The sequence below is a fragment of the Apteryx rowi genome, unplaced genomic scaffold (genome assembly GCF_003343035.1).
Source record: "Apteryx rowi isolate R43461 unplaced genomic scaffold, aptRow1 scaffold_9, whole genome shotgun sequence".
In the NCBI taxonomy this organism is placed as follows: domain Eukaryota; kingdom Metazoa; phylum Chordata; class Aves; order Apterygiformes; family Apterygidae; genus Apteryx; species Apteryx rowi.
In genome coordinates, this window is record NW_020451204.1 from 900,121 (window position 1) to 927,693 (window position 27,573).

The following is a 27,573-nucleotide window of genomic DNA, read 5'->3' on the forward strand; positions in this document are numbered from 1 at the left end:
AGATAGGGTCAAAACTCACAGAATGGCAAGGGTTTGTCCAATCAATCTCTTGGAAATGTTATCCCTTTGCATCTATTATATTGATACATACGGAAACATAATTAAAAGTCACTGAACAGGCATTTACATACATTGCTGAGAGAAGTGTTTGTTCCACTTGAGTCTCTCTCTTTCCTTCTCTCCTCAGGCATTTTCTCTAAGGACCCCATCACTTTCTCAGAYGGGTTTCCCAGGGGCTGGTACTCTGGTTCATAACCACGAGCAGATGGACCCTGCGGAGACAAAAGAAAGTCATTGTTTTTCTGAGGCAAAACACCATCCCCAACATACTGCTTTATCAACACTGCTGTTTATTCAACAGCATGTTCAGAGTTGATCGGTACAAGCCTGGAGATCCAGGTTGCTAAGACCTTTCTTGCACATCACTTGGGAAGTGCTGACAAGGATGGGCTGGGACAGACTGCAAGGGACCCCGAAGGGTCAGAGGGCTGGGTGTAGGCTCTGACACTCTTCTCTGGTAGCTCTCCAGTTGAAGCCCAGCCTAGACAGGCTGTTCCAGGTTAGCAGAGAGGGTATTTGCAATTGCTGAGCAGTGCTGGAGATCAGTAGCTCAAGAGTCAGAAGCCACCTCTGGAGACAAAGGAGAAATTACTCTTTCTGGCTTGAATTAAMTGAACTAAATCCTTCTCCAGAGTACCTTCCATTTAATCATTTCCAAATGCATTTATTTTTGGTCTGACACTGTGAAACACCCAGGCTTGGATTTATTGGATGACTCTCAGAAGCTTTAGCTCCTTTCCCTAGTAATCCCATCTCCAGGTGCCTGGCTGAAGTCTCAATAGTGCAGCACTGTCTCTCCAGTCTTTTATGCCAGATTTAGGGAATCAGAGAGGAGCAATAGTGCTGTGATGAAAACAAAAGTGAGTCTAGTATTTTGACATGGAGGCTAGAGAAAGGGGCCAAAGTTTTGTCTGTTCTCATCTGCAGCCCAAAGGGTGCTCCTTGCTCCAGCGCTCCTTTCTTACCGGGGCTGGGCCCCATCCCTGAAGTGTTTAACCCCAGGGTTACTTGTGAAAGTAAATCAAGGACAAGATGTACAATGTGATGTCATTTCTCACCCTGCCTGTTCACTCATCTCCATCTCTCTCATTGCTGAATGTCCTTTTAGAGGCCCCAATGCCTCCTGGGGCTCAGGGGTTACACTCTGAGCAGTCCCTTGCTGCTCTGAGAAGAGCCTGTCTTGGCTGCTTTGCAGCTGGGTTCAAATCAGAGCATCTGGGCTCTGCCTCAGCTCTCTCCAAGCAGGGATCCTTGGGTTCATGGTGACAACCAGCACCACATGGACACCTGAACTGAGAGTGATGGCACCATCAGCCACGGGGGCACCATCAGCTGTGGGTTTCTTCTGCTCTGTCCCAGCCTAGCAAACCAGTGAGATGGGGGAAGAAGAATGAAGAAGCACAGCTGAAACTGAAGTCTACAACTGGGACACTACTCTTGAGCTTTGGCATGTTAGAAGTTGCCTCCCCACTCCCTGGCTTCAAATCAGCTGTAGTCAAGGACTTAAGGACCTCAGAGGCAGGAGATCAGCCTCTCCCCAGTCTGCCCTGCGTGAATTGGTCAAGCCATCTAAGCTTACTGCAACCTCCTGTTGAAGGTGATAGAGACAGTGATAACAGTTATGAAGCACCCTGACCCACAAGGATGAGCAAAACTCTGTTACTGTCATAACGCTGTGCTGATATCTGCAAAGCTGTGTCTCTTGGAGAATGTCTGCACATCTAGCACACAGTAAGGCCAAGTTTCCCTGACACTGTCCCTAATAAGCCCAACAGAGCCAGCTTTTGTGTCTTTATACTCCAAATCCAACCATTGCTTGTTCCAGGGGTTCCTTGAACATGTTCAGCTGGGGTCCCTTGAGACCTTTGGTGCAAACACACCTACTGATGTTTTTGCAGCTCTTGTACCCCTCCCCACCTCCTAGGCTCCTAAAATGCTATCATCCAGGCAGCAGTGATCAAGAAAAGCTATGTCTCACCTGAGATCACAGTAGGAGCCTGGAGCAGAGCAGGGATGAGCCTGCCTAACCCTGTCTAAGTGCCTGAGCAACTGGGCCATCACTGAAGCAACCACATATGATAAAAAAGTCTTCAGCAGCTGTCTCCAAGCACCCCCACAGCTCTCGTTCTCATTTCCTACCAATGACTAGGAAGGGTTTATGGAYGGTGAGTCACTTCTTGGCTGCCATAAAGACAGAATGAGAAAAGCCTCACCTCACAAGCACTATTTCCTGGACTATCCCTTCAGGACTATCAATCAGGGCCATCTGTATGGGCAACTTAAGATCCATGACTACTACAGCAGCTATGAGACGTGGCCTGGATACAGCCCTCTGACTTTATTTCCAGAGGTGTGCTGTACCACATAAGAACTTGGGTACAGCATAGAGATTAAGCCTTAACATCACTAATGAATTCCAAATTCCCATAATTACAAACTATCTGTTACTTGCAATTGCAAAGAATGCATGCGACTAATTATCTCTAGTAATTAGCCTGGTTACTCAAGCAAATGAGCCCTGTGAGGTCACACTGTCTGCCAGTCCCTCTCTTGGGCAATCTTAATCCAATCTGACAGGACCTAGATATCAGCCTTCAAGTGAGAAGTTGCAGAGTGAGTTCAGCAGTGGTCTGGCATACAACCAGCACAAGTATGGCTTGAAAACAGCTGCAGCCTGTGCTGATTTTTGCTCAGTCAGTAATACAGAAGATGAGGAGGAGCTGGCATTGGGTGGAGGAGAAGGGAAGGCAGATATTAGCAGGAGACCTCACTGAAGCATGGACTGGCATTAGCTCTGCTGTTTGTTTTTACCTTAGTGAGTTGTCCTCCAGACACTGCCACCCCAAACTGAGCCTCCACAGCTAGACTTTGTGCTTCTTCACCGATCTCTACACTGGCCACAGAATCACGAGACGTATCAAACATATCCTGCAACAACAAAGAAAGCAGGTTGGTGTGGCTGTGACAAACTTGAGCTCCCAGGAATCACACGTGATGAGCTGGATCCTTTCAGGGTACGTTATTTCTCCCTACTGCCCCCAGATATCTAGCATGCTCTGCCCCATTTGGTGGCCTTCCCCTCTCCCCAAAGGCAGCTGTATCTCACTAGGGCCATACATCTTAAGGCCAGGGTCAGCTCACCAGGTGTCTGCCTGCAGATGTTAAAGACTTCAGGATACACACAGTTTTCCCATCCTGGGTTTTGTTTTCAGCCCATTCTCAACAGAATATCCCCTGGATCTAAGTTAATGTTTCAGATGTCTCAGATCTCTTCTCTAAAGAAAGAGTGCCTTGCAATCCCATTAGCTCAACCTATAGATCAAAGATCTTGGTGTGAGCCATTAGCATCCTCCAGCTCAAAACTGGTTATTACAGTGGCTGCAAGTCAGGCTTTTTAGCACAGATAAGCCTGTAGCCTTCAATGATTCATTTGCTTCGCTGTCTCCTCCTCCTCCTCTCTCCTTTCCCTTCAGGTCTGCCTGCCCTGTGAGGAAGACGAATACTCACGCTGTGGTCAGGGGCTTGCTTAGGCTCTTGCTTCCTCCTGGATGCCTTGCTTTTCCTGGAGCTGCCCAGCTGCTGGACCAGCCTTTCCAGTCCGTTCTGCAGGAGCGCGTTGGTGAGGTCCTTCAGCAGCGCCAGCTGCAACCAGGGGAGACCATTCAAGCAATGGCCCACAGCCACCCTCCCACTCATGAGATATGTAAGTGTGAGCACAGCCACTCTGAGATGAAGGCCGATGTGTTTCCAGTGCGACTTGCTGCTATCTCACAGGTCACTTGGTTAAGCGAGGCACCTTGACAGCCAACGGCTGGTTTAAATACAGGAGTCTACACTTTAGGTGTCCATTGGAGGAAGACACTTTTTATAATGAATAGAGAGCTGATCAATGGTGTTTATGCTGTGACTTTCCCCATCCTGAATAAAAAACCTACATTTGGTCAGATCAGTCAGTCCCTAGCCTCCCTTGGCCAGGTCTCCAGTGCTTATAGGAACGAGCGGAGGGTAATGAGCCTCTGTAAGTGCCTACATGGTAGATACTAAAAGCCGAGATTCATTCAGACTGAGAGCCTCACCAGCCCAGCATCACTGTATCACACAATGCTTATTCATTACTACTTTCGTTATGAGTTAAACAACAACCCAAACCCGCCTTCATGCTGAACACTGCTCGTATATGTAATGCAGCCAGTCCATGGTATGATGACTTTGCTCTGGACTCCACAGAGCTAGTTAGGCATTGCAATACCCTGGTGTTAGATGGGTGTCTAATAGCATGGGACATGCAAAGTTCGAGGTAGACATCCTATGGAGAGCACACCTTCACATATGAGGGCCCCCTGAGGCAAAAGTCTAGGCCACATACTGCAGTCAGAGCACCCAGAGGCCAGGTGAGTCTCTTCCTGGTAGCTGTGCAGACAGAGCGCTGAAGCAAGGTCTGTATGAGCCAACCCAACTGACAGCACCAAGCTCTGAATCCTGATTGCTAAGTCTCAATTTCACATGGGCCTCAAAGCCACTATCCACCCCGTAAAGTATCAGCAGCAAAGCTGTCCTAGAAGGATTTAAATATTTATGATAAGCTGCAAAAGAAATATAATAATGCTGCCCTCTCATGAGTGCTAGTGCTGGACTGGAGGAGCAAACATCTTCTCCAGAAGGCCAGAAGGAATAGATGGAAAAGCTTAATTATAGTCACCTTGTCAGAAGGGAGGTCAAAGCATTACCTACCTTGATACCATTTGCTTCAAAAAGTCTCTCCAGATCCTGCATGAAGAATGAAGCGTAAGAACATGAACTCAAGCACATGCCTTACAGAGCAGAGCAATGTCCCCCTCTGAGTCACAGCCTGACTCCACTGCCCTGGCAGTCCATGGAAATGCTGCTGTTGCCTCGGAAATGGATCAGGCAGTCAACCCTGTGCTGGTCTGGATGTGAGCACCCAGATTAGCTCTTTCTAGAACAGTCTTCTCATTGGGATTTTTATTAGTATTATTCAGAGGCTTAGGGAGGAATTCATTTCACATCTAAATCTGTGCTGGTCAGCCATGGTTCCCATGTCAATGCAAGTACAGAAGATTTCCAGAGGATAATTTATCCCCCTTTGTTTTGAAAGGGATCCAGGATGACTAGTTCAGACTTAAATGCTGACCTCTTAGATACGTAACCAGGGTACCATCTCCCACTCATAACTGGGTAGCACCAAATGGCATTTCTCAAAGCAGTGAGCACGGCAATACTTCTCCTCCTCTCCCCTCCACCCTGGGAAGCTGGCACTGTGGGCTGCGGTACCTAAGTCCTTCCAGGAAATCTAAAGTGATGGAAAAAACACCAAGGCCTTGGGCAGTGCCTGGAAAGGCGCAGGAAGGTGGAGCAGAGAGCAGAGGAGTGACAGGCTCCTGGCTGCCCAGCCTGCCTAGAAAGCAGAACATCTGTCCGGGGTGGGCTCCCAGGTTGCCCAAAACAAGAACAATAGCATACAAATGTGGCTGATGACCCTGCCTGAGGGCACACGCAGGCTCAGCTCCAGAGGCCTCCCCTATGCCATCCGTGAGTCCCCTCTGCTGTCCCTACCCCTGGGCAGAAAGGAAGGTGGCTCCAACATTAATATGCTCTACAACTTTCATTTTATTTACCTTCATTTCCACTCCTTTGCCTGGTGGACCAGGATCTCCCTTCAAATAAACAAGAACAACTTGTTAATTAAGTCATTAGCCTGATGAACAGCAAGGAGAGGAGCTCTGAGGAGGGGTGATGTATAGGACCAGCAGGTAAGGTTCATGTGTCTGGCCCTTACTTTGCTACCACCTTGCTCTGTGACCCTGGACAAATCCCTGTTGGCCAAAGGGGGGGGTGTTTAATCCTTCCCTGTGGAGTGGGCTTCTTTGGACCACCACTGGACACAGCCACTGGCTGCATTTCGTAGGGCAGGCCTGGACCAGAGCAACAGACATGAACATCGTCAAAGCGGCATTTGGACCAGAGTTTGCACCCTCACCTTGGTCGTGGGGATGTGATTTTTTCCCCCGAGTTAGGAAGGGCAGCCACGTTGCCAGCCTGAGTTATGTAATTCTGCAGTGAAAGGAGGGAGAGAGACCAGAATCCTGCTTTACTTGTGCAATATCTGTTGAAAAAAAATTCATCCAGCTCCTGGCTTATGATTTAGGATGTATGAATGCAACCACAGGGTGATCCGTCAGGTAGCATCAACAACAGCTCTGGAGGCAATCCTCATGGCCATGGAGTGACTGGGAACATGCCAGGCACTTCGCTGAAGCACTGGAAAAGCCCTGATTATCAGRATGTCTGGGTTCTTGTTTAGTCTTCGCCATTCTCTGCTCTTCAGCCATGCACAAAGTGTAAAAAGCAAAGTTTTCACGCTTGGCCAAAGTTTCAGGGGGTGCTCTGTGTTTTCTAGCATGACTGAAAACTAGCATCCAGTGCCATGCCTCAGTTTCCCTCATATGTGGAAAGGGTCCTGGGTAGCCCTCAAATGCCACCGTGCTGTCATCACCACAGACGCCATGCAGCGGTGGCAGCAAGACTGAAGACAGCCAGGGTGTTCCCAGTATTGGTGCTCCTTTCAGGAGGTGGCCGCGGTCCCGGTGGCACTCCCCATTGCCACACGCAGTCTAGTTCAAACACCTCCAGTGTCAAAGGGCTCCTAACTGCATGTCCCATGGATGGGCTGGCTGGCTGTCCTCGTACAGCACAGCACGGCTCCCCAGGCGAGTGATCCGAGGCAGCTGCGGTGTATGAAATGCCAGAAGAGCTACAATTGCTGCTGCTGGGAAGCTGAATTAGCAGCCAGGAAGTCCAGCAGCGAGGCAAGGAGCATCCTACGAGGCAAGAGGCTGAATTCCCTCTCTGACAGGCTTCATTTCACTGAAATCTGGTTTCTGCTCACAGATTCCGGTGGAATGAAGGGTGTCAGAAAGGCACCGATGGCAAMGGCTGCCAACACATGACGTCCCCACGCTCCAGGCAGGAGAGTGCGAGATGCTCCAGGGCGAATGAGCCACGTTACAAGGACGTGCTGGCTAACCTGGGTACACCTGAGGCACAGCCCGTTTGCATCACCTACACGAGTCCTAGCCTTTGCAGAGGGTGCTGCAGTGCACAGCAGCCAGACCTCTCATTTCAGTGGGGTTGTGGCCCTTGAGACCTTGAGACCACACACCCATGCTGTGCATGGGGCAGGGGTACACATAACCCTTCCCATCTCCCCCCTGCTCCCRGTAAATCCACATAAACTCTCCTTCRCAGTGAAGAAGATGCTGGGCTGCTTGGGATTTGTTCTTTGCTTATTTTCCTACTGCCTTTTCCTTTTAGAAAGGTGTACGTCGGTCCCATAGCATAGCTGGCGAAACTCCGTGCTCAGAGCAATACAGATCTCAGCATTGGACCATTTGGGAGGTGGACGAACAAGACTGCATCCTGTTCTGGTCAGGAGATCAACCTGCACCTGCTGATGCAGCTTTCTGTAGCATTTTCCTCTCTGATAAGTGAAACAGTTGGCCCTGGCTCTGAAGATGTCTAGATAGGTGTGGTATCAGAAGCATTTTCTCCCTCTATCCCTTTCTGATGTGCTGTCTAGCTTGCAGGATGGCAGCAAAGGAAGAAAACATCCCCAGAGTTTTAGGAACTTATTCTCTCTAGCTCCTGAGCCTCATCTTTCTGCTTAAATGCTGCGCATCTACTTAACTGAGGTGCAGGACTAGCATCACTGTGACTGCAGGTTTATGAGCCCAAATCAGAAGCTCTCCTTTGAAAATCGGACCTTTGTGGGGTACGAGAGACATCAGATGGGTGCTCTTSCTCTCTGGCCAGCCCAGCACAATGGCACCAACACAAAGATGCCTCCACGCATTCAGGCACGTACCTTAGGGCCTGGAGGACCTCTTTCGCCTTTCAAGCCATCCTTCCCAGGATCTCCCTGTAAGTCAGCAGGAACACATTAGTTCAAGTTCTTCTTCCCCTCTAAAATTCTCAGGGGGGGATGCTGGTTTCATGATGCATTATGGTGTTTCCCATGCACTGGCCCCAAGTTAACCTCCCTTTCCTGTCCACAGGGACCATCAGCCTTTTCTCTTAACTATCTCATTGATTCACTTAATTAAGTTAAACTTGGAGGAGCTCTGTTCTTCACTTGAAATTCGCTGCTTCTACTTTGGACCTAAAGAAGGGCTSATGTGTTTGAGAGCTTTTCTGGTTTTTCTTTTCCTCTAACACCTTCTCTGGGATAATAATTGGTATTACCTCTCTTCATAAACCAAACTTTGCCTCGATTTCCCTGCCATGACAGCTTGGCTGATGAAGCCACACCATTAAGCTAGTAAATTTTGGGACTGAATGCTTTGAGTGGGACATGGGGAGGGAACAGACCCCCAGTGATATCATCTGCAGTTCTTGTTCTCTCACGGTCCACCATTTGCTTTGCCTGTGACCCAGGCTGGGCATCCCCTCACAAGTCCTGGGGGGAAATCAGAAAACCAAGCTCAGGTCTGCCTGCAAAGCACTTGCCTAGATATACAATGTCTGCATAAGCCCTTCCTCCCAATACAGCCAAATTTAGGCAGAAATTGATGCTGCGGCTGGTCTGCCTCCTCCTTGGCTGGCTCATTTCCTCCCTTGTCCCCTGCTGCAAGGTGCACAAAATAAATGGACAATTCACAAACTTTGTTAAACTCTGTGCAGGGTGGAGGGAGGGGAGGGTAATTAAATACATTCTTCATCTCGTTGGGCTACTCTCTTTAACAAAATGATTACTCAGATTACTCCATGACTCCGCTTCTCTTCCTGCACTGGGTTGGATCCTGYGCTGGATGTGGCACTGTGGTTTACATGAAGCTGAAGATGAGTTTCTTTGCTGTTTACTTTGCTAAGCAGAGTGTAGTAAGGGGGTGTAGGAGGGGGCGAGGAGCTGCCTTGAGACTGATCACTACTTGTGTGTCTCTCAGACAGGATTTAGGCAGACTGGCATGTAGTCACCAGGGGTTGAGCAATATGTTCAGTGATCTTTTTCACAGTGCTGAAAAAGGATGGACTAAACCCTTCTCTGCTGTTTTCAATCACTGGCATTTCCATCTGTGCTGAATCCATCCTACTGTGATCCATCTGAGTGCTGGTGCTAGATAAAAGCTCCTCCAGATCTACCCACAAGCAGGGCTATTGCTATAATAAGGGAGCTATTGTAACAGCAATAGGCCTGCTGCTCTGGACAAATTCCCTGGAGTTATTTCAGCATCCAAATCATCTTATTCCCTTTCAGCAAAGCACTCAGGCTCACAGCAAACTGAAACGTCTGAATGGATCTCACTGATTTCTGAGCTGAAATGTTCACTCTGGYTTGCCCTGCAAAAACACAAAGCCTTGGAAGGAGAACTGAAGTTCACTTTGCCCCAGCATCATCAACAGCAATGYGTTGTGTCTGGAGGATCTTCGTTGCTGGAGGTGGGAATGGCAAGAATTTGCTTAAGGAACTTGGGAGCTTTGGGCTGAATTTGCAGACTTTGACTTATAAAAGCAATGAAGCTTAGGCAGCGGTATAAAGCTTGCTCAAAGCTTCTCAGGATAGCTTTAATTCTTTGTGCTACAAAATATACAACAAATGCAAAATAGGCACATATTCAGCTTCTACACAAAGCTTCTCCAGCAAGGAGGAAATCTTACCTTKTCACCTTTCAGGATGATGGTGTTCTCCAGAGAAGACAACTGCAAAAACAGAAGAAAAGTAGCTCACAAAATGGAGGACAGCGTCTTTGATATAAGCTCCCACCTCTATGTGCCTTTTATCCCATTTAGCCTTCACCCACAGACATAGAGCCAGCTGCTTTCTCTCAAATTAGCCAGCAATTTGAACTGCTATGTTTGGACCCAAAGCAACAGGGAGACGGTGCGGCGTTTTGCTCTCACTGCTCAGAGATGCAAGCTGGCTGTGGCGTTGGTGTCTGGATCTACATTTCCAACGATGTCTGCAACATTTGGCCCACCCTCTCAAAAGGAACTGGGGTCATACAGACAGTGCTTCCCAGCTGCTCAGGACATTGCTTGTGTCCCTCTCTACCATGGGCATTAAGGCATTAGCAGGATATTTTAGCAGCCAGTGAGGTAACTGCATGAGTGAGAATAAGCTGTCTGAACCCAAAGGAGACTTGGCTGGGTGATGGCTGATGGGATCCAGAGAAGGATCTTGGCATATCCTGAAGCAAAAATGCTCCTCCCAGCTTTGAAGGGAACAGAAGGCATTTGGTATTCCCGCATGACGCTCCCAAATATGCCAGAATGTTCATAGTGCAAAATAGATGAGAGGCGAGTGAACAGGGGCACCAGTAGATAACAACTGAATAAGGGGTTGGGACAACAAAATGATGTGGGTTCCAAAGAGCATGTGGCAGGATGTATGCCAAAGTATCTGTCTGCACATTAATGTACTGAAACACCTTCCTGATCTCCTAGATGACCTTTCAAGATCTCTTACAGCCGTACTTTCTACGATCGTTGGTTTCTCTCTTAATCTTACTCATCTTGATGTTAGGCCTCTTGTCCAAAGGAAAACTCACTGCAAAGGCACAGGAAAGTCCTGAGCATGAGTCATCCCACCTGTCTAAGCTCCTTTCCTAAGAGACATCCATTCCTCTGCCATAGCTACAGAAGAAGCTTGGATGACCTGATTAGACAACAGTTAGTGGTTAAAGTTATCAGATAGGTACGTATTTATGTTTTACTCCCTTCTGTGTCACAGATTTCTTGCATCACCAGTAACAAGTCATTTGGGATGAGATTAATTTGACCACACATGTATATATCCATAGAGGTGCTGGTTGCATTGCTGTGCACCTTCGGTAAAGCTAGGAGGGGAACCCATGCCACAGTGCTCTACACATACTGTTGCAAGCAGTAAGTTCTGGCAATGTCTCCTCAGTGGTACCCAGGACTCACGATACATCTAGATGTATCCTTTCCCCAAACAAATATGTCAGTCAACAAAAGTGTATGCCTTACTCACAATGCTTCCAGGAGTCCCAGGCAGCCCAGGCTTACCCTATGAAGATACAACACCCCCATAAAAAAGTGAGTGGTGAAATTCAGCATTTTCAGCCCCAAAACAGACTCACTCTCATGCAAGGTTATAAATGGGAATGTTCAAACCTACAGATTCACCCTTGTCTCCCTTCTCTCCAGTGATTCCCTAGGAGGTGGAAAGAGAGGCAAGATGAGAACAAGTCTTGGCAGGGGAGTGGGTCTCAGCAGTTTCCCCTCTTCTTGCCAACTCAGCATCCTATGGACTAACAAGCCCTTCTTCAAGCAGCTGAACTAACGAAATCTGGACTTCAACATCTTTCCTATGAATGAGTTCCTTGATATTTAATAAGGGGTGAGATTATTAGCCTCTTTCTCAGTGGGTGGACTCATAAGGGAGTCATTCTCCCATACTCAGCAGTTCAATTTCACAGTTTGTAGAAATGCCATGTCTTTGAGACCTCTATCCCTCTGACAAATGTAGTTGATGTTAGCCAGTGTTTTCCAAAGCTATTAGGGGTAGTTCAGACAGACATAGTGTAAATGCATCATTTCACTTCCTTCTTCACCAGGCTGAGAAAGCATAAGCATTTCTGTTTCAGCAGTGTGGGGCTGGGGAAGTTTTGCACACTCAGAAACCCCCAATGCACAGTCCTGCCATTTAACTTGTGCTTTAGTAGTCAAACAGGAAGGGAGAATTACTTCTACTCCTTCCTTTGGAGAGGAGACCCCCCTACCTAACAGAGAGGGCAGAGCTTTCTGTGCCTTGCAAACTGTAAAGGGGAAGAAGTGTGATCCTTTCTTTGACTGGCATTGCACTATCCCATGTTCTCCCTCTCTTAACTCTTCCTTTAGTGATTGCCTTACATCCTTTCCAGGTTGTCCTGTATCTCCTTTTATCCCCTGCTCTCCAGGCTGTCCTGGGAGTCCTAGTGGACCCTACAAAAATCATTCAGAGAAGCAATAAGAAATGGAGTGAGTCCAGGAGCTCGAAAAAGTACGCCAAGCAGGAAAATCTCTACCCCCATCCCTGATTTTTCATCAAAGAAAGAAATATTTGCACATGGAAATTTCTAAGTGTGGAAATCCTGCCGGGCTGAGAGCCCTGGAGAAGGAAGTTTTCTACTTTGCACAAAACAGTGGGTGGATGGGTAGTGGCAGTGCAGTCTACCCCTGCTGTCCCGCCACTAGCCTGGGAGTCCACTTCACACCTCAGGTGGAAGGGGCATCTTCAGAGAAAAGTAATCTCCCRGCCTATCCAGGCTCCTGAGTCTCCTGAGTCTGAGGCCAGGAAATCTCCATGGGGGAAGGTGGCATTGCACTGCAGATGCTTGCCCTCATGGCCTGGACTGACACCAAAATCATCGTGCAAGTTACTCCACCCCTTTGAAATCCTCTGCAAAATGAAGGCACAGAATCGTAGTAGTGTCTGAATGGTGAGACAATTAATAACACCTATGGAGAAGAATTATTACCCTGATTCCCCTCTCTCCTGGCTCTCCAGGGATACCAGCTTCTCCCTAAAAGAGAGGAGTAGAAGCTTTTAAAAGCCTGCTTCAGTCAGGTTGAAAGTTCATTGATGATATTAATTCTACTGCACTTACATCTGGAGGAGCCAGTTTAAAGGGAGGGAACCAAGTTCACTTACTATTCCAGTTGCTCTGAAGCAGGTACAATCTCCTCTTTGGCAKAGCTTAATGCTTGGGAGGTCAGTACAAAGGGAGGCTTACAATCACCTGAGATGTCTTAAATTAGAGGTGCTGTTTTAGAGCAGCCCCAGAGCTGAAGTAAATGGGGCAGAAGGTAGAGGGTGACAACAGAGTATTCATATTTACAAGGGAAATGGGATTACGGTATTTCCACTGAATCCCAGTGTGATTTGTGGCAATCTGTTTTCAGTATCTGCCGCCCTTCTGCAGAGCTTAAAGAACTATCTCCCAAGAAGAGTAGGGCTTGGTTCTTTCTTGGCCTTTCTTTTTCAGTCTTTTGCTTTGGAAGGTGAAACCAAAGGCAAAATTAAGAAAAGAAAAGCCATGAGCAAGATGAATATGGTTCTTCATAGTCTTTTCTAACTSAAGGACAAGGCTACAAGGAATAAARTGAGCTGGAGTCAGCTTCAAAACAAAGCCACACACTGCTTAACTAACCTGYGCAATGTCTTTCTTGCTCAGGATTTTGAGGGTGTGAAAAGTTTACGTAGGCTGACTAAACAATTTTCAGAAGAAAAATCTACCAAGAGCTATCAAACTCAAAAGACATCACCTCTCACACAGGATGTCCCTGACACCTCTCTGAATGCAGGAAGACTATTCCAAAGCAGAACCACTATGTTTGCCTCGCTCTTATATTGTTCCCAGGACTTCCAGGGAAGTGGGTCACTGTTAGAGGTGAGGCATTGGCCTGGAAAGACCTTCAGTCTAACCYGGTTCAGCCCTTCTCCTATGCTGTTGTAACCAGAGCTCCAGCTGCAAGTGAGGATGGTGTGTTTGCTACCTACATGACTGTGGAAAGCATGGACTCTCCATTTGATTACCTTGGTCCCAGAAGTGCCTTTCTGCCCTGGTTCTCCCTAGAACACAATGCAAAAGCGATAGATTACGTTTCCACCTGTGGCCAGTTTTGTTATCCTAATTTCCTACTCAGGTTAAAAGCTCTTGGCCTGATTCTGATGGGTGCCAGCCTCAATCACCGCTGACTCCAGTCAGTGGTATTAGGCAGAAGTGTCTCAGGACCAGAATCAGAGCTGTTTCTTTTTTTAAGCCTTCTCTTAGTGATCCCTTTCCACCTGATGTTCAGGAAAATCTAATTGTAAGTACAGTAATGGATAAACTCCTGGGTGTTCAACAGCAACAACTCAGCCCTTTGAAATGATGAAAAGTCTTCGCTGACTGTGGTTAAGAAGCCAGTTACAAAGTCCTTGTGAAGGGTTAATAGGGCACCATCAGACCATAAAAATAAAAAAAAGAAGAGCAAGCCCTTCAGGGCTGGTGTGACCGCACAAGTGTGTTAGTTCCCTGCATGTCAGACAGATGTGACCCCATGACAAAAAGGCACGATGCCGAACAATGAGGAGAAGTTCTGCGTCCAGCCAGTGCAACACAAACACCATGGTGCTACACATTTGTTCCACCCTGGCCAAGGGTAAAGAGACTCCGCACCAAAACACGGCCTAAAGCATGCCCTAATTACAGTCATCGATGGATCTACCTTCTCATTTGCTAGAAAAGAACAGAAAGAGCAAATGGGAAGGTAGATCCTTAAATGAACAAGCCAGCATGCCTCGTTAGGGATAGTTTGTCAGGACCTGTGTTGCTGACCACTGTCATTTTGCAACCTGAGCCTTCCCCAACTAGGCCTGCGTAAGATGCATGTTTTTGATCAGTCTCATCTCGACACTTGTTCCTACTTGCTATTGCAGGGGCATAACCTAGGGTCGTTAGCTGGGTACACAGTGCTGCTGTGGTTCAGCATGGCCATCTTACTGGATTCTTAGTTTCTACTTACATCTTTACCTCTTAGTCCGGTCTTGCCTGGTTTCCCAGGTAATCCTCGTTTGCCTTTCTCTCCCTTCAGACCTATTTCCCCCTAAAAAAAACCAAGACAATATTTACTTTCTTCTTCTGTATTTCACAGCCCCCATATTTTAGACTACATGCAGTATGTCCTCAATGAAGGGACAGATTCAGACAGCATGTCAGGCCACATGGCCATGTCATTGCTTCCACAGTCCTGGCTGTACCTTGGGCTCAGAGCATCTACCCTGTGTGAGGCAGAGCTGTGCTCAGGGTATCTGCTTGGTGGACTAGGTTGAAAAGCATCTAGCTTCATTCAAACATAGTCTGTCCCGACTCCATGAAGAGCCTTAGTGGCACTGCAGGGCACACTGTTGTGAGGCTCTCTGCCTCCAGGAAGCTTTGCAGCTCAAATGAGATGGCCTCTTAGTGGAGACCCTGTGCATGGGTCGGGTCTCGGGAAGTCAGCGTTGACAGGCTCAGTTCCCACTTCATGGTTCAGGTCCTATTCCTGGGTTAAATCATTTGAGCTCTAACAGACGGGTACCTACACATCTTCTTTGCTTGGCGTTTGTACAAGAGACCTTCCTCATCACTCAGCCACCACACCATGCTGTCTCCCAACCCAAAATACCTCTTACTGCCTTCTGTCTTGGATGCATTCCCATTTCTCTCTTTTCACATCTAATCCCTTCTTGCCCATGAAGCAGACCTAGACTAAATATTCAGTTCACTGGGCCACATTTTATGGCTGTAACATTTCCCAAATCCATGTGCCCCTTCAGTCAAGTCTGGGGAGCAGCACTGCTTGAGAAATGTATGCAGTGAGGCAGAGTCTTTGAATGAACAACACATTGAGGATGTTTTCCATGTCTCTCTTTTGACCACTTTAGAAACATTTGCTAGGAGGAATCCTAGAAGCCAGAGTTTGCAAAATTTTCTAAGGCATCTTTTCTTGCATCTTTTCATTTTCTATACCTCACAATGATTGAGGTGGGAACAGGCACTCTCTAGGCTTCTGTGCACCAGCCTGACAGTTCAAGCCTAAATAGTCTCTACTGACTCCTCAGAGTTAAACAAAAGCACAAAGTGAAGAGGCAGCTTTAGCCTTTGGTCTAATTGTGTGCAGGACACTGTGCATCACACAGAGACTCCAGCAAAGCAGAATCCCTTCAGACCTTTCAGCTTTAGAACTTTCCCCGTATTTTAACACTAGCCTTATGGCAAAGAAAATGCTCTTTACACTGCAAAACACTCGTTGGCTTGGGGTGACACAAACATCAGTTGTGACATTGCTTTGCACGCTGCAATCACTGCATATGCTCACCTTTTGACCAGGTTTGCCAGACAAACCTACGTTTCCCTGCAGAAATACAGACCATTAGTCGCATGGCAAGAACAATACAGGTAGAATCATTTCAGCTGAGGGTTCTCTGTCCTGTCTAAAGGGTGTAAACATCAGACTCAGTGTTGCAAAGTTGCTCTTTGGTTGCATGTATTAGAAACCAAAACACTGTAGTATGATGCAGAGAAGGGGAAAACATATGGTGTCCTAAGAGAAGAAGGGCTACCATAAGCGTATACTGTCTAGATGCATCTGCCTCCCCCTTGGCCTCCCCATTTTTGAAATCACTAATAGTTTGATGATTAAGTTTGACAGAGGGGTGGGGATCTCAAAGATGTCATGTTGCGCAAGATTTTTCTGGATTAAAGTGAAAGACACTATTAGTATTTGCACAGAAAGGAACACCAAACATTAGCTCAACTCTTATTAGACATCAGTGAACTCACATGAGAGCCACCAGAAGCTTGCACCTTCTTAGAAACAAAAGTCAAGAAGATAAAGGTCCAGTTCACCTTCAAGCCACAAAACCATTGGAAATGGGGCTTCCTTGGCTCTGCTGTTCACAGAATTACCAGTTGAGCTTTGACCTGCTGTGCTTTCTTCCAGATTCACAAGGGATCCGCTCTCTGCATTACGGAGTAGCCCCTTCTTAGCCCTTAGACAGATTTTGGCTCTGAGCCTCCCGATTTGCCTCCTTTGCTCTCCCCTTTCCATACCCAGCATGTTGCCACACTCACCCTGTCACCTGGGTCTCCCTTCAGCCCAGGTTGCCCAGGAATGCCGAAACCTGGACTTCCCTGGGAAAATCAATGACAATGCATGTCTCAGTGTAACACCTGGGGATCTTTTCCTCTCTGCACTCCTAAGTATGACAGAGATAAACCCCATGTTGCTCCCATCTGCCAGGTGGTTCTTATGGCCTCCACAAACCCCATTTCCCCATGTCCTTCTCCCCTTCTAACCACGCTCCTTACCACCTCTCAGAGATGCCCTGGCAGCCCCTTTGCCTCCTGGCAGCCCTCTTCTTACAGCTGCTACCGCAGTCTGCTCAGCTCAACATCCACATCAACAGCAAGGTGGCAGCCCCTGGGATGGGAGCTCTGGGGATATTTGCCCCCATCTGGTTTCCAGCCCCCTCCCAAGAGCAGCACCCAAGAGAGCTGCTGTCTAACACCAACCTGGCCACACCTTCATCTGAGAGAGTTTTTCCCACCAGATTTGTCAGCAGCCTTCAGGAACAGGTAATTCTGGGTTTGGCATCCAGCATTGAGGATATGAGAGGGACCAGAGGCTAACAGGAAGGGTCTTTGCTCTTTTGGGCCACAATCCATGAGTCAGTCTGCTTGTGGAGGGCCAACTTTCACTTGAACACTATCTGGCAAACCCAGCAAGTGGCTAGATTTGCCTCATCCCAATGATCACAGAGTGAGAGGACAGATCAGAGGGAGGAACCAAGGGGCCCGTATTCCCCCATTAGTGGGACCTGGCAAAACATCATCTGCCAGCCCTGTGAGGGGGAGTGATTGTGTGACCACACAACTGCACTGCAGCAGCTCTACCAGACTTTTCTTGGTTGTTTTTTGCTCTGAGCCTACAAGGGCACTTGCAGATTTTGGAAGCAATTCTTCCATTGCCTTGCACAAGCTGCGGTGGCATGACCCTGCTCCACTTGTTAACTCACTCTGGAAGCCTGTCATATGCCATGCTCTTGGTTACTGCCTCGCTAGTGATCTCCACCCCACCACCACTTTGCAGACCTTCAACAGCTAGCCTGCTTCCCATCCATGGTATAACTGATGTGAGTTAGTTGCCAACGGTGTGTTTTGTACTGAGCAAGATGCATGGGGGGATATAGTGTCTTCCCAGAGTAGCTTCAAAGCTCAAGACATAAATCTCCATGTCTAAAGCTAGAAGAAAAGCACAGAGCAGATCCTAGGCATTTTTGTCATCCACAGATAGTCGGGTAAGTTGAGCATTAGCACCTCAGCACCTCTCACTGACTTCCCTTCAAGAAGCCTTTGACTTCTCCATGTGACCACAAGCCTCCACTTGGGTTACTGCATGTGGATGCTCCTTGATAACATGGCTTAGGAATGAATTCAGTCTACCTCAGAGCTTCCTTGGTGGATATGAACAAAAATAACCTTCTACCCATAAAGGATGTGCTGAGAAAAGCAAGTGCATTACCTTCTCTCCTTTGTCTCCTTGTATTCCTTTGTTTCCTTGTGGTCCCTGGGCCCCAGTTGGTCCAGTCTCTCCCTGTGAATAAAGACATCCCCAAAGCCAATAATAACACGCAGAAAGGCCAAGCCCTGTTCACGTAGCTCTCTAGATCTGCATTTTGCATTTTCAATCCATTCTGAAAACTGTTCCCTTGAGAAATTGCCCCATCCATCCATCCTGAAATTTATAATGAAACTTTTCTGTGCAATACCTGGGCTTCTGCCACATAAAATCCATCATAGTAGTTACACCCTTTCCAGCTATGGAACTGGTATACACTGCTGTAAAGTGCTGTGTGCGTATTTACAGAAGTGCAAGCATGATGAAATTCAGGTCTCAGGCCACTATTTAAATGCAGCCAGCCTAAAAGAAGAGACAAGTTTCTGATAATCAATATTAAGCAGTCTGGAGAATCAGACCAATAAAGGGAGGTGGCTCTCACAGGAGTCTGCTCACCCCAGCCCCATTCCCACTGTTCCCCAGGACAGAACGGTTGGAGGCACTGGCCGTGCTGGCAAGTTGCATGAGGGAAGGTGCAAGTCACGAGTGGACCCTCGTCTGGTTAGGAGTGACTGTAGAAAATTACAGGAGTAAATGAACTGCAAATATCTGAGCCCAGAGAAAAGGATGTAAGTCATTGTTTCTAAGGAGTGGGGGAGGTATGAAGCACTGTGGGGTATTCCTGAACGCCAATAGTTAAAAGAGCAGAAGTCAAAAAGCTAAGGGAATTACACTTGTGGTAAGTATTTCTTTTTAGGAAAAGGGAAATCTTTTATTCCTCTGCAGTCTAGCAATGAGTTGTCAAGAATAAAAAATTAAGATATTCTAGGCCAGGTAGCACCACAAGTGAACTGCATCAATCATGCTATAAAGATGTTCAATATGAACAGCGTAGCCAGGGAACAGCTCTGTCTCAGAGATATCCCTGATCTAAGAAAACTCAATTTCCTCTAGTAAAGTGAGTCAGATGTTGTGGCAGGGGCCCAGGGAAGTGGGGAAATCTCCATCCATGGAGTTGCTCATAAGGCGACTGCACAAAGCCCTGAACAACCTGATCCAGTGCTGAAGTCGGCCCAGTTTTGAGCAGAGAGTTTGACACCAGAAGTTCCTTCCAGCCTCAGGTATTGTTTGACTTTAAGTCAATTCCTCACTTGGCTTGAAAATTGCTTCTATGAGTGGGCTGGATCTATGCTTCAGTTATCTCTAGCTTCTAAAACTAGCATCTGGAAACCCCAAATTTCTCCACTGACTGGGATTAGAAAGAGAAGGACAGGAACAAAATATGCATCTATCTTGTGTTTACTTTAACATTTGGGAATGGGGAGAAGTGGTGACTTGTGTGTGTGCAATTTTCCTGTTAATAAAAGCAAAATAAATACCAGCAGGGCAGGATTATTGCTGCTTTTCCAATCTGTCTTCCCTTCAATCTGTCATTAGGGTAATATGACTCAGGTGGTGAAACATTGTCCAGCCCTGACTTCTGCAAAGATCTCATTTAAGTTTCAAGCAGTGCTAATTAATGGACTTACCCTGACACCTTTCTTGCCTGGAGGTCCCAAAACCTGAGGATAAAAAGAAATCACAGAAGTGCTCTCTTATTTGGGAAAATGATCTCCCTTCCAAAGGAGGATTCATATCACCTTGTTCTAAAGGAAGATAATCTCAACCTTGTTATGGAATAGGAAACCCATCACCTGCACTGGATCATAAAATGCCAGAAAGAGCTACAAGACAAACCATAAACCCAGCGGAGTGTGTGAAATCCCACCAATTTCAATAGGTGTTTGCTCCAGGGATGGGGCTGGAAGATCACTTCCATGCAAGGGGCAATTGGCAGATGGCTGCTCTGGCCTTGCCTATCACAAACCAAGGACTGAACTCCTGACAGCAACAAGTCTTAATGAGTGCACTAGCAATCCGCAGAGCAGCCCTGAGCTGGATTTAGGGACAACAGAGCTGTGTTCCTACCTTATGTTTCCAACACAAATCTGCCACTGTTCCTAGGAAAGAAAACTGGGATGCCCCTGCTCATTCAAGCACCCCCCAGGACACAGTGATCTTTAGTGGTGGTGGGTCTCAGCACTTAACGCAGCCTCCAACTGCTCCCACTGCCCTTGCAGCAGATGTGGTGCACACAGAGGTGGCCACCTCTGAGGTTCCTCCCTAAAGCTGTCCTATCATTTGGACAGCCAAGAAGAGGGGACTGTAGGTGCCCTGTTTACAGATGAGAATGGGGCAAATAAATCTTACCAGCAGTGACTCTTCAGCAGGGACCAGAGCAGCCCCATTATGAATGGGGAGCCCAAGCAGGGGGACAGGCCTGGAGTATAGAGGACCATAGGGCTTCAGTGAGGGGAAGGCTTTAGCCTCGTGTTTCCTGCACAGCAGTGAAGCTCCTTTGAGGATCCAGTGAGAAACTGCGGTGCAGGGCTGGGAATACACCAAGTGGAGCAAGGGAACAGAGGACATGGTTGGAGGGTCAGGGTAAAGGTCCCTTAGTTCAATAGGACACATCCCTGCAGTTCAGTAGGACACATCTCTCTTGGTCCTTGGCCTACTAGTACTGCTGACTGTAATGCTGTATGGTTATAGCACAAGCTAAGTGTGCCTTGCTGTCCCCTACTCTGTGTATGGGGAGRGTGACAGAAGGGCTGTAATCTGTCCATAATTACCCCCATCGCTGGAGCACCTGGAAATCCTGGGTTCCCCTGCAAGACAAGAGGAAATAAAATGAACCATCTGGGGCAACGATAAATTTCAGCTCTTTGCTCTTCTCCATCCATTCCTTAAACCAGCTGAAAACTCAACTCGGAAGCACAAGAGCAAAACAGACAGGAGATGCTGAGCAGTTGGGGTAAAAGTATTGCTTTGTCTTGTTTGACTGAGATCATCTGAAACCATCTGGGAGAATAAAACTTGCAGATTCCCCCTTTCCAGTTTGATCGATGGGACTTGCAAACTAACTGCTTGTTGTTTCATGGTGAAGGAGGAAATCTCATGCGACTCCCTGCTGGCTTCTTCTCCGCAAAACCCCACACAAACATACTCAGCTGTGCTTGCGGGAACTGCGCACGGCACAAGCCGGGGAAGTGCAGAGGTAAAACCCAGTGGTCACACGGAGGCTCTGATTCTGCCCTGTCGGGACACTTGCACCCAAACTGGTGGCACACATTGTTCTCTTACTGTTTGACTTACTTGGTCTCCCTTCTGCCCTGGAGGTCCTGGGAGTCCCTGTAAGACACCAAAAGAGAATTTCTACAAGACTGAAAACAGATCCAGCACTTTTCGTCTGTGCTATRTCCCTGCTGTAATGAAAGGCTCCCAGCTAGAGGTAAGGAGAAAGGAAACTCTTCAGCCCAATTTTTTGCTGACTRTGAGACAGCCCTGTGAGCCTACTATGAGTGGTCTTGGGTGAGAGACAGAAGTCCCCATGTCTAGATAGAGATCTCTAGCATGTCTCTGTAGCCTGGCTGCCATCTGCCAGGAGACTAAGCGCAGAGTGGGAAGCCCTCATCTCAGGCTAAGCTATGAGAGACAGGCCAGAGAGGATGCAAAAGCACATTGATGAGAGTGAAGTCCAGCCCCTCTGGCAGTGGTGGACCCTCGGGCTGAGCCTACAAGTTTCCTTGTGTCTTCTGGCAACAGCCAAGCAGTATGTGGCAACAYGCCTTGCTGTTCTCCTACCCAGAGTGGGGACTCGATGGCTCCTTCCACCACGTGCAGGGGAACTCTGCAGGCCGCTTGCAAAATAACTTGCAGTAACACCTTGAAGMCCCTTCAACTCCCCTCTCCTCGCTCCCCTTGCAAGCAAGAGAAGATGCRGAGACAGCTAGGAGATGCATGGGAGCTACCAGATCAGGTCAGTGCTTCATCTAGTCTAGCACCTGGACTCTCCCCAGAGCTGGGAGCTGCAAACACACATACCCAGCATGCTTACAGGGCCCAAGGTACCTATTAGAACATATAAATTCAAGGTAACAAGGACTGATCCAACAGTGCCAGACCCTGGACATCCTTCCACCATCAACTTTGAGGTAGGCAGAGTATCCAAACYAGCTGCTGGGAGTGCTTGGCTTAGGGTCCACACTCCAYACTTAGGGCCCATACTCCTTTCCTRTCAAATAGTATAAGAGCGATATCAGATAGGATCTGATATCCTGGGCAGCAGGCAGTGTGYGTCACTCTCTTGAACCTGGCCAGCTGAACAGAGGGATCAGGATACAGCCCATGTACCCATCCCATGCCATGTTCCTGAGAGACACTCTGACTTAAGGAAGACAGACAGCCTAATTCCCATTTTTCACCACCATTACTATTTTTAGGAAAAAATGCCACAGTCTCTTTTGATCTTTGAGGTTATAATCAAATGGATGTGCAGAAGGAAGTGCAGCTGGGGGAGCCATAAAACCAGCAAACTTGACGTACAGCTCAATAAAAGCAACCAGTGCACAGTATCGCCTGGCGAAGCGTATTCAAGGTTTGTTTGTCCTGTCACGTTTGCTAGTCGTAGACTGTTCAGGGGATTTACTGTCAATCAAAGGTCTACCCCATGCACAGAAGCTCCTTTAACAAAAGTGAGTTCTTGAACGCTGTGGTTTCATGGGGTGCAGCTGCCGGGGACTCTGTAACAACGTGACCCGTTTAGACCTGCTCAGATTGGGGAAGCCTTTGGCATGAGCTCGGGGGGGGGACTCAAACTCCATCCCTCTTGCTCTCCAGCCAGACACCTTAACTGCTCTGCCCTCGTGCCTGAGGAGCAGAGCCAGGCCCACCTTCTCTCCTGCTCTGCACTCCCATGCTGGCCGTTCTCACCTTTTCCCCTTTAACACCAACTTGCCCTTTGTTACCCTGGAAAACAGAAGATGCTTTAATTAAGACCTGAAGGCAGGCATGCCCCACACTCTGCACAAGAAGGGTCCCTTCATGGGAGAGTACGAGGGAAGGAGGAAAGCAAATAAATAAATAAGCAGATAGTTATGCACGTATTATATATAGTATATAGTATATAGTATATTTATAGTGCATGCATCTGTATGCTGTATAATACATATTAACGTATATATCTCTATAGAGTATCTATAATACGTTAGAATATTTTGTATAAACATTATTATATATTTCATATATAATATACAATATGAAAACACATGTATCTTACAATATGTAGTTACATATTATATAATTATTTTGTAATTATTTAATCTGTAATATACATAATTTTATTTACATATATATGTATATATTTTTATATATAGGTGCATGCACATCTATAAGTGTGTGTGTGTATATATGTACACATACATACATCTACATACACATATGGACTGTCCTGAGCTTGATCAGAATGTTCTTTTTGAGGAAGCTTGAGATGTCAAGATGGGACAGTCTTTTGGAAAAGGCTTAAGAGTTTACGGCATAGATAATGCACAGGTCAGGGGGTGAGGGCTGGGTCCTGGCTAAGCTCAGAGGCTGAACATAACCAAGAGGAGCAAGGTGAGATACAGCTCCAGAACCCAATTACTCTGTGTGCATGTGCCTGTGTCTATATTTACAGGTTTTTTTGGTTATTATTTTTTTAGGTCTTCCTGATTTGATTCAGTTAGAGCCATACCCTTGGGCCAATTGGTCCTCCTTCCCTGGGTGGTCCTGGCTCACCCTAAATGAGAGAGAGCAGCTGTGATTGCCTCATGCATCCTGTGAAGTCATCTYGGAAAGCGTTCCTTACCAACATCAGCAGCTACCTCGACAGTGAGCAGCCTGCCAGGCTTCAGTCTTTCTCAAAAAGAGTCCGTGAAATACCACAAACCCACATTCATGTGCACTGAACCAGGACTGGACACCTCAGGGTGGTCTTTGCTCTTGCAAGGAGCAAGACATTAGCAGCAAATTGGCTGTTATTACTGGCAAAGACCTTACGGATTTGAAATCCTGTTCTCTTTCGTGAAATAAAACAGTACCACTGCAAAGGGAAGCAAAACATTTTGTTTCAGGCTGAATGAAATGTTTCCTTGGATATTCCTTTTTCTGTCATTTTCTACCTCTCCTGGAAGTATGAAAATAGTTTCTTTTGGGGTCAATATAGATACTTTTTAAGATTAGCAGAACCAGAATAAATCAAACTTATCCAGATACATTTGGCCTTCAACAGTAATTCAGAGAGTATATCCTGAGTTATCTGGAGAAGGGGCATGCAGAGAGCCATACAACCCAGTCCTAAGCTGTTGCTCCTCTCAAAGCCAAACCCAGGACCGTGCTGAGATGGCTCATGTACCCCCTAAATCAGTGCCAGACACTACCTTCGCTTGGCTCCCAGGCCTTGAGGGGCCACGCACACAGCGTGGACTGAGCAGAGGGCATTAGGGGAAATTCAGACTTCCTGAACAGGGGCCCTGAAAAATTGGTGTGCCGAACTGCAGAATGAGCCATCTTGCTTTGGTGCCAAGCTTACAACACTAGCTGAAGCCAGGTGCTTCAGGAGGAGGCAAATATCTACTCCAAACTGCATTTAGAAACATTTCTGCTGGYGCAAGGCTGAGGTGGAAAGTCTCCTTTTGCCTGCGGCAATTGTCTGCGTACATGCCAAGATCAGCTTATTCCTCCCACACCAGCAGTTTTCCAGGTATTTCGCTACATGGGAAAGCCCTGATGCTGAATTCCCACTTCTTTGTGAACAGTGAGAGCTGGAAGATAGTAACAGTCTGGAAGAAAACCTTCCGTGCCTGCCCTGAATCTCTTCTTGACCAGCCCTTGCCACGCTTCATCTTTCCTGGGTTCACAGCAGAGGTGTCAGATCTGGAGTGGAGCTACTTTAGTCCAGTCTCTTGCCTCTGACAGCACCAGACCCCAAAATCATTCCTCCCCACTGACTCCAGGCTCTTAAACAAGGTCAAGCTAAGCCCCCTCCACACACACACCAAAAAAAAAAAAAAAAAAGATGGGCACTTCCAGAAGACAACTCAAACCTTAGGATGGGCTGAATCACCTCTCACAGGGCTTGTCTTTCTCCACTGAGAAAGGCATCCTGGCACACTGACACACCTGATGCAGGCATTTAATTAGGTGGGAATGAGTCTGGGCCCAGACGGTTCAGAGGATGGTGCCTGAAAGGCACCAGACGTGAGATAATCTGCTCCTCACATCTTCTTCCCTCATCATCCCTAATAGCATCAGAGCTGGGACCAAGCCCTGGTGCATGCGGTTCCATATTCCTCCTAAAGCACATCTAATATGAACTGCTGCAGCTCTGCAGATCCTTACCAGCCACAAAAATGTAATTTATTAATTTATTAAAATACTGCAACTTGCTACCATTCCAGGTCTCTGCAACATCCTGCAGCAATGAGTTCCATGGGTCAGTGACTGCTGACATGTAAAATTATCTCCTTTTACTGCTTTTGAGTAAGGAGGCAATGTTCCTGTAGCCTATGATGACGGTTAGAACTAGATGCTTTCCTTGGCACTCTGAGTACTAGGCACAGAGACTCAGGTTCAGCATAGTTGAATATCTTTCAGTACCCACCTTTGGTCCTGGTACTCCTGGAGGACCCATTACTCCCTATAAAACAGAAGGAAGAGCAAAAGCTCAGACTTTAAGACCCAAAGTCTTCTCTCCTCTGTCCCTTCCCATTTGCAACCACAGGACACATGCCCTCCAAGGACAACCTAGAGAAGGGGTATTGGAGGAGACTGCAGAGACATTGAGCCCACCTGGGGGACTTTTGCTGCAAAACTCGCTGAAAAATTGCCAACCCACCTGTTCTCCTTCTTCTCCCTTCAAGCCAGCAGTGCCGGGAATGCCCGTTCCTGTCATCCCCTGCAAGGTAAGCACAGCATTGCACTCAGAAAAGCAGACCCCATGCCAGGAGGAAGGCACAAAAACTGTAGAGCAGGGAATGTCCCACCCTACAGCCTGTGTTACAGTTCTGCTCTTAACTGTCCTGCAGAACTGGAGGGGAGAAATCTGCTCTGTGGCCATTTTGCTAAGACATACRCTTAGCCAGTGACCTTCGGGCAAGGTGCAAATAACTTGGAGGAGGGAGCAGTAAAGAAAGGGCGTGTGTGTATTTTCAGCCACCATTTGAAGCATGGTAGGGGAATCAGCAAAGCAGCCCCATCCAGAGGACAGGCAGCATGTAGGGCTTGGGCTGTGTTTGGGAGAAGACATCTGTATGAGCAGGRAGCGTAGGGGAATGGGGGAAAATCTCTACATGCCTCCACTTTATCTGCACTCAATCTATCCCACTATTACTTCGTCTCGATTATTTTCAGCTTCCCCCCTTGGGCTGATGGATCCTGCAAGCATCTGATACRCGTAATGACCTTTTCTCCCCTTGGTCCAGGCAGTCCAGGAACACCATCTAGSCCTACAGGGCCTGGCAAGCCGGGTTTCCCCTGCAAAGGAAGAGACATCTTCACATCCTTTCCTTCCAAACTGTTTGTTAATGATCATATAAAAGACAGGGTTTACTTTTAAGTGTGCAGAAACACAAGCAGAAAATTGTATATCCTGATGGGCCCATCTTACCAGTTCCTTTGAAACTGAGGCTTTATAGAGATCATCATGTATACCCAAGTAGGCTTCTCCCCCACAAAGAGGCTATGGATCACTGGCTTTATTTGGRAAGGGAAAATAAAGATGCTTTTGCTTGTTAGATGGGAATCTAGAGGCTGGGTACCCATGTTGGTTTGGCAGTGGATGCCTTCTCTGGTGACTCTTCAAGGCTGTGTTGTTCTAATAGGGTATGCTGCTGATTTCGACACTAAAATCTGAAATAAGGAAATGGCTGGTCTATCGGATATAGCTCTGCAGTACGGTGAACATAACGTAAAAGCACCCATCTCTGATGGTAGACCATAACAGGCACCTTAGGAAGGAAACAAGAACAGGACATGCATAGAATCCCTGAGTAACCGTGCAGGCTTGAACTATTTGTAATTCAGACTTCCTGAACCAGATGTGGTTTCTTTATCCTTAGCAGCCATCAATGGATTTCTTTTCTTTTCTCACCTCCCCTTGAACTCAAACCTCTTATACCCAAAGTATCCTTGTGGAACTTCTTCTGCGAAGAACCACCTCCTTCTCTTTGTCTTGGCCACCCCATCTTGGTCCATTTGATGCCTCATGCTTTTAATCTGCCTTCTTGCCCTCCTCTGGACCTGTCCCAGTTCTTCCCTGCCCTTCCTGAGATGGGGAGGGCTGTGGGAAGGAGCAGGGCTATACTTAGCTGCTTCATGGGTGATGCGGGCAGCAGGGGCTTGAAGGGAAGCGATCTAACTGAGCTCACGGAAAATGAACATGTCAGGAAGACATATTTTATAAAAGGCCAGGCTAAGGCATGGATCTCTGGAGCAGCCTTCCTCAGGCAACACTTGCTATCATCTGCCAACATGATTGACTACACCAGAGGGTTT

At 47.3% G+C, this 27,573-nt stretch overlaps 1 protein-coding gene across 1 annotated transcript in view; it reads right to left on the minus strand.

Annotated features, from left to right (window-relative positions):
• The window catches only part of LOC112978053 (collagen alpha-1(VII) chain-like), a 120,971-nt gene that overhangs the window by 54,600 nt on the left and 38,798 nt on the right, over positions 1–27,573 (minus strand). Inside the window, exons 33-49 of the mRNA XM_026091113.1 lie at positions 26,482–26,553; positions 25,916–25,975; positions 25,682–25,717; positions 21,358–21,393; positions 19,692–19,724; positions 18,127–18,198; positions 16,677–16,736; positions 15,922–15,957; positions 14,587–14,649; positions 12,558–12,602; positions 11,950–12,021; positions 7,943–7,996; positions 5,697–5,735; positions 4,792–4,827; positions 3,568–3,702; positions 2,872–2,988; positions 128–272 (exon numbers count right to left, since the gene is read on the minus strand). Coding sequence (XP_025946898.1) covers positions 128–272; positions 2,872–2,988; positions 3,568–3,702; positions 4,792–4,827; positions 5,697–5,735; positions 7,943–7,996; positions 11,950–12,021; positions 12,558–12,602; positions 14,587–14,649; positions 15,922–15,957; positions 16,677–16,736; positions 18,127–18,198; positions 19,692–19,724; positions 21,358–21,393; positions 25,682–25,717; positions 25,916–25,975; positions 26,482–26,553 — 1,111 coding nt within the window. The remainder of the gene's footprint in view (positions 1–127; positions 273–2,871; positions 2,989–3,567; positions 3,703–4,791; positions 4,828–5,696; positions 5,736–7,942; positions 7,997–11,949; positions 12,022–12,557; positions 12,603–14,586; positions 14,650–15,921; positions 15,958–16,676; positions 16,737–18,126; positions 18,199–19,691; positions 19,725–21,357; positions 21,394–25,681; positions 25,718–25,915; positions 25,976–26,481; positions 26,554–27,573) is intronic.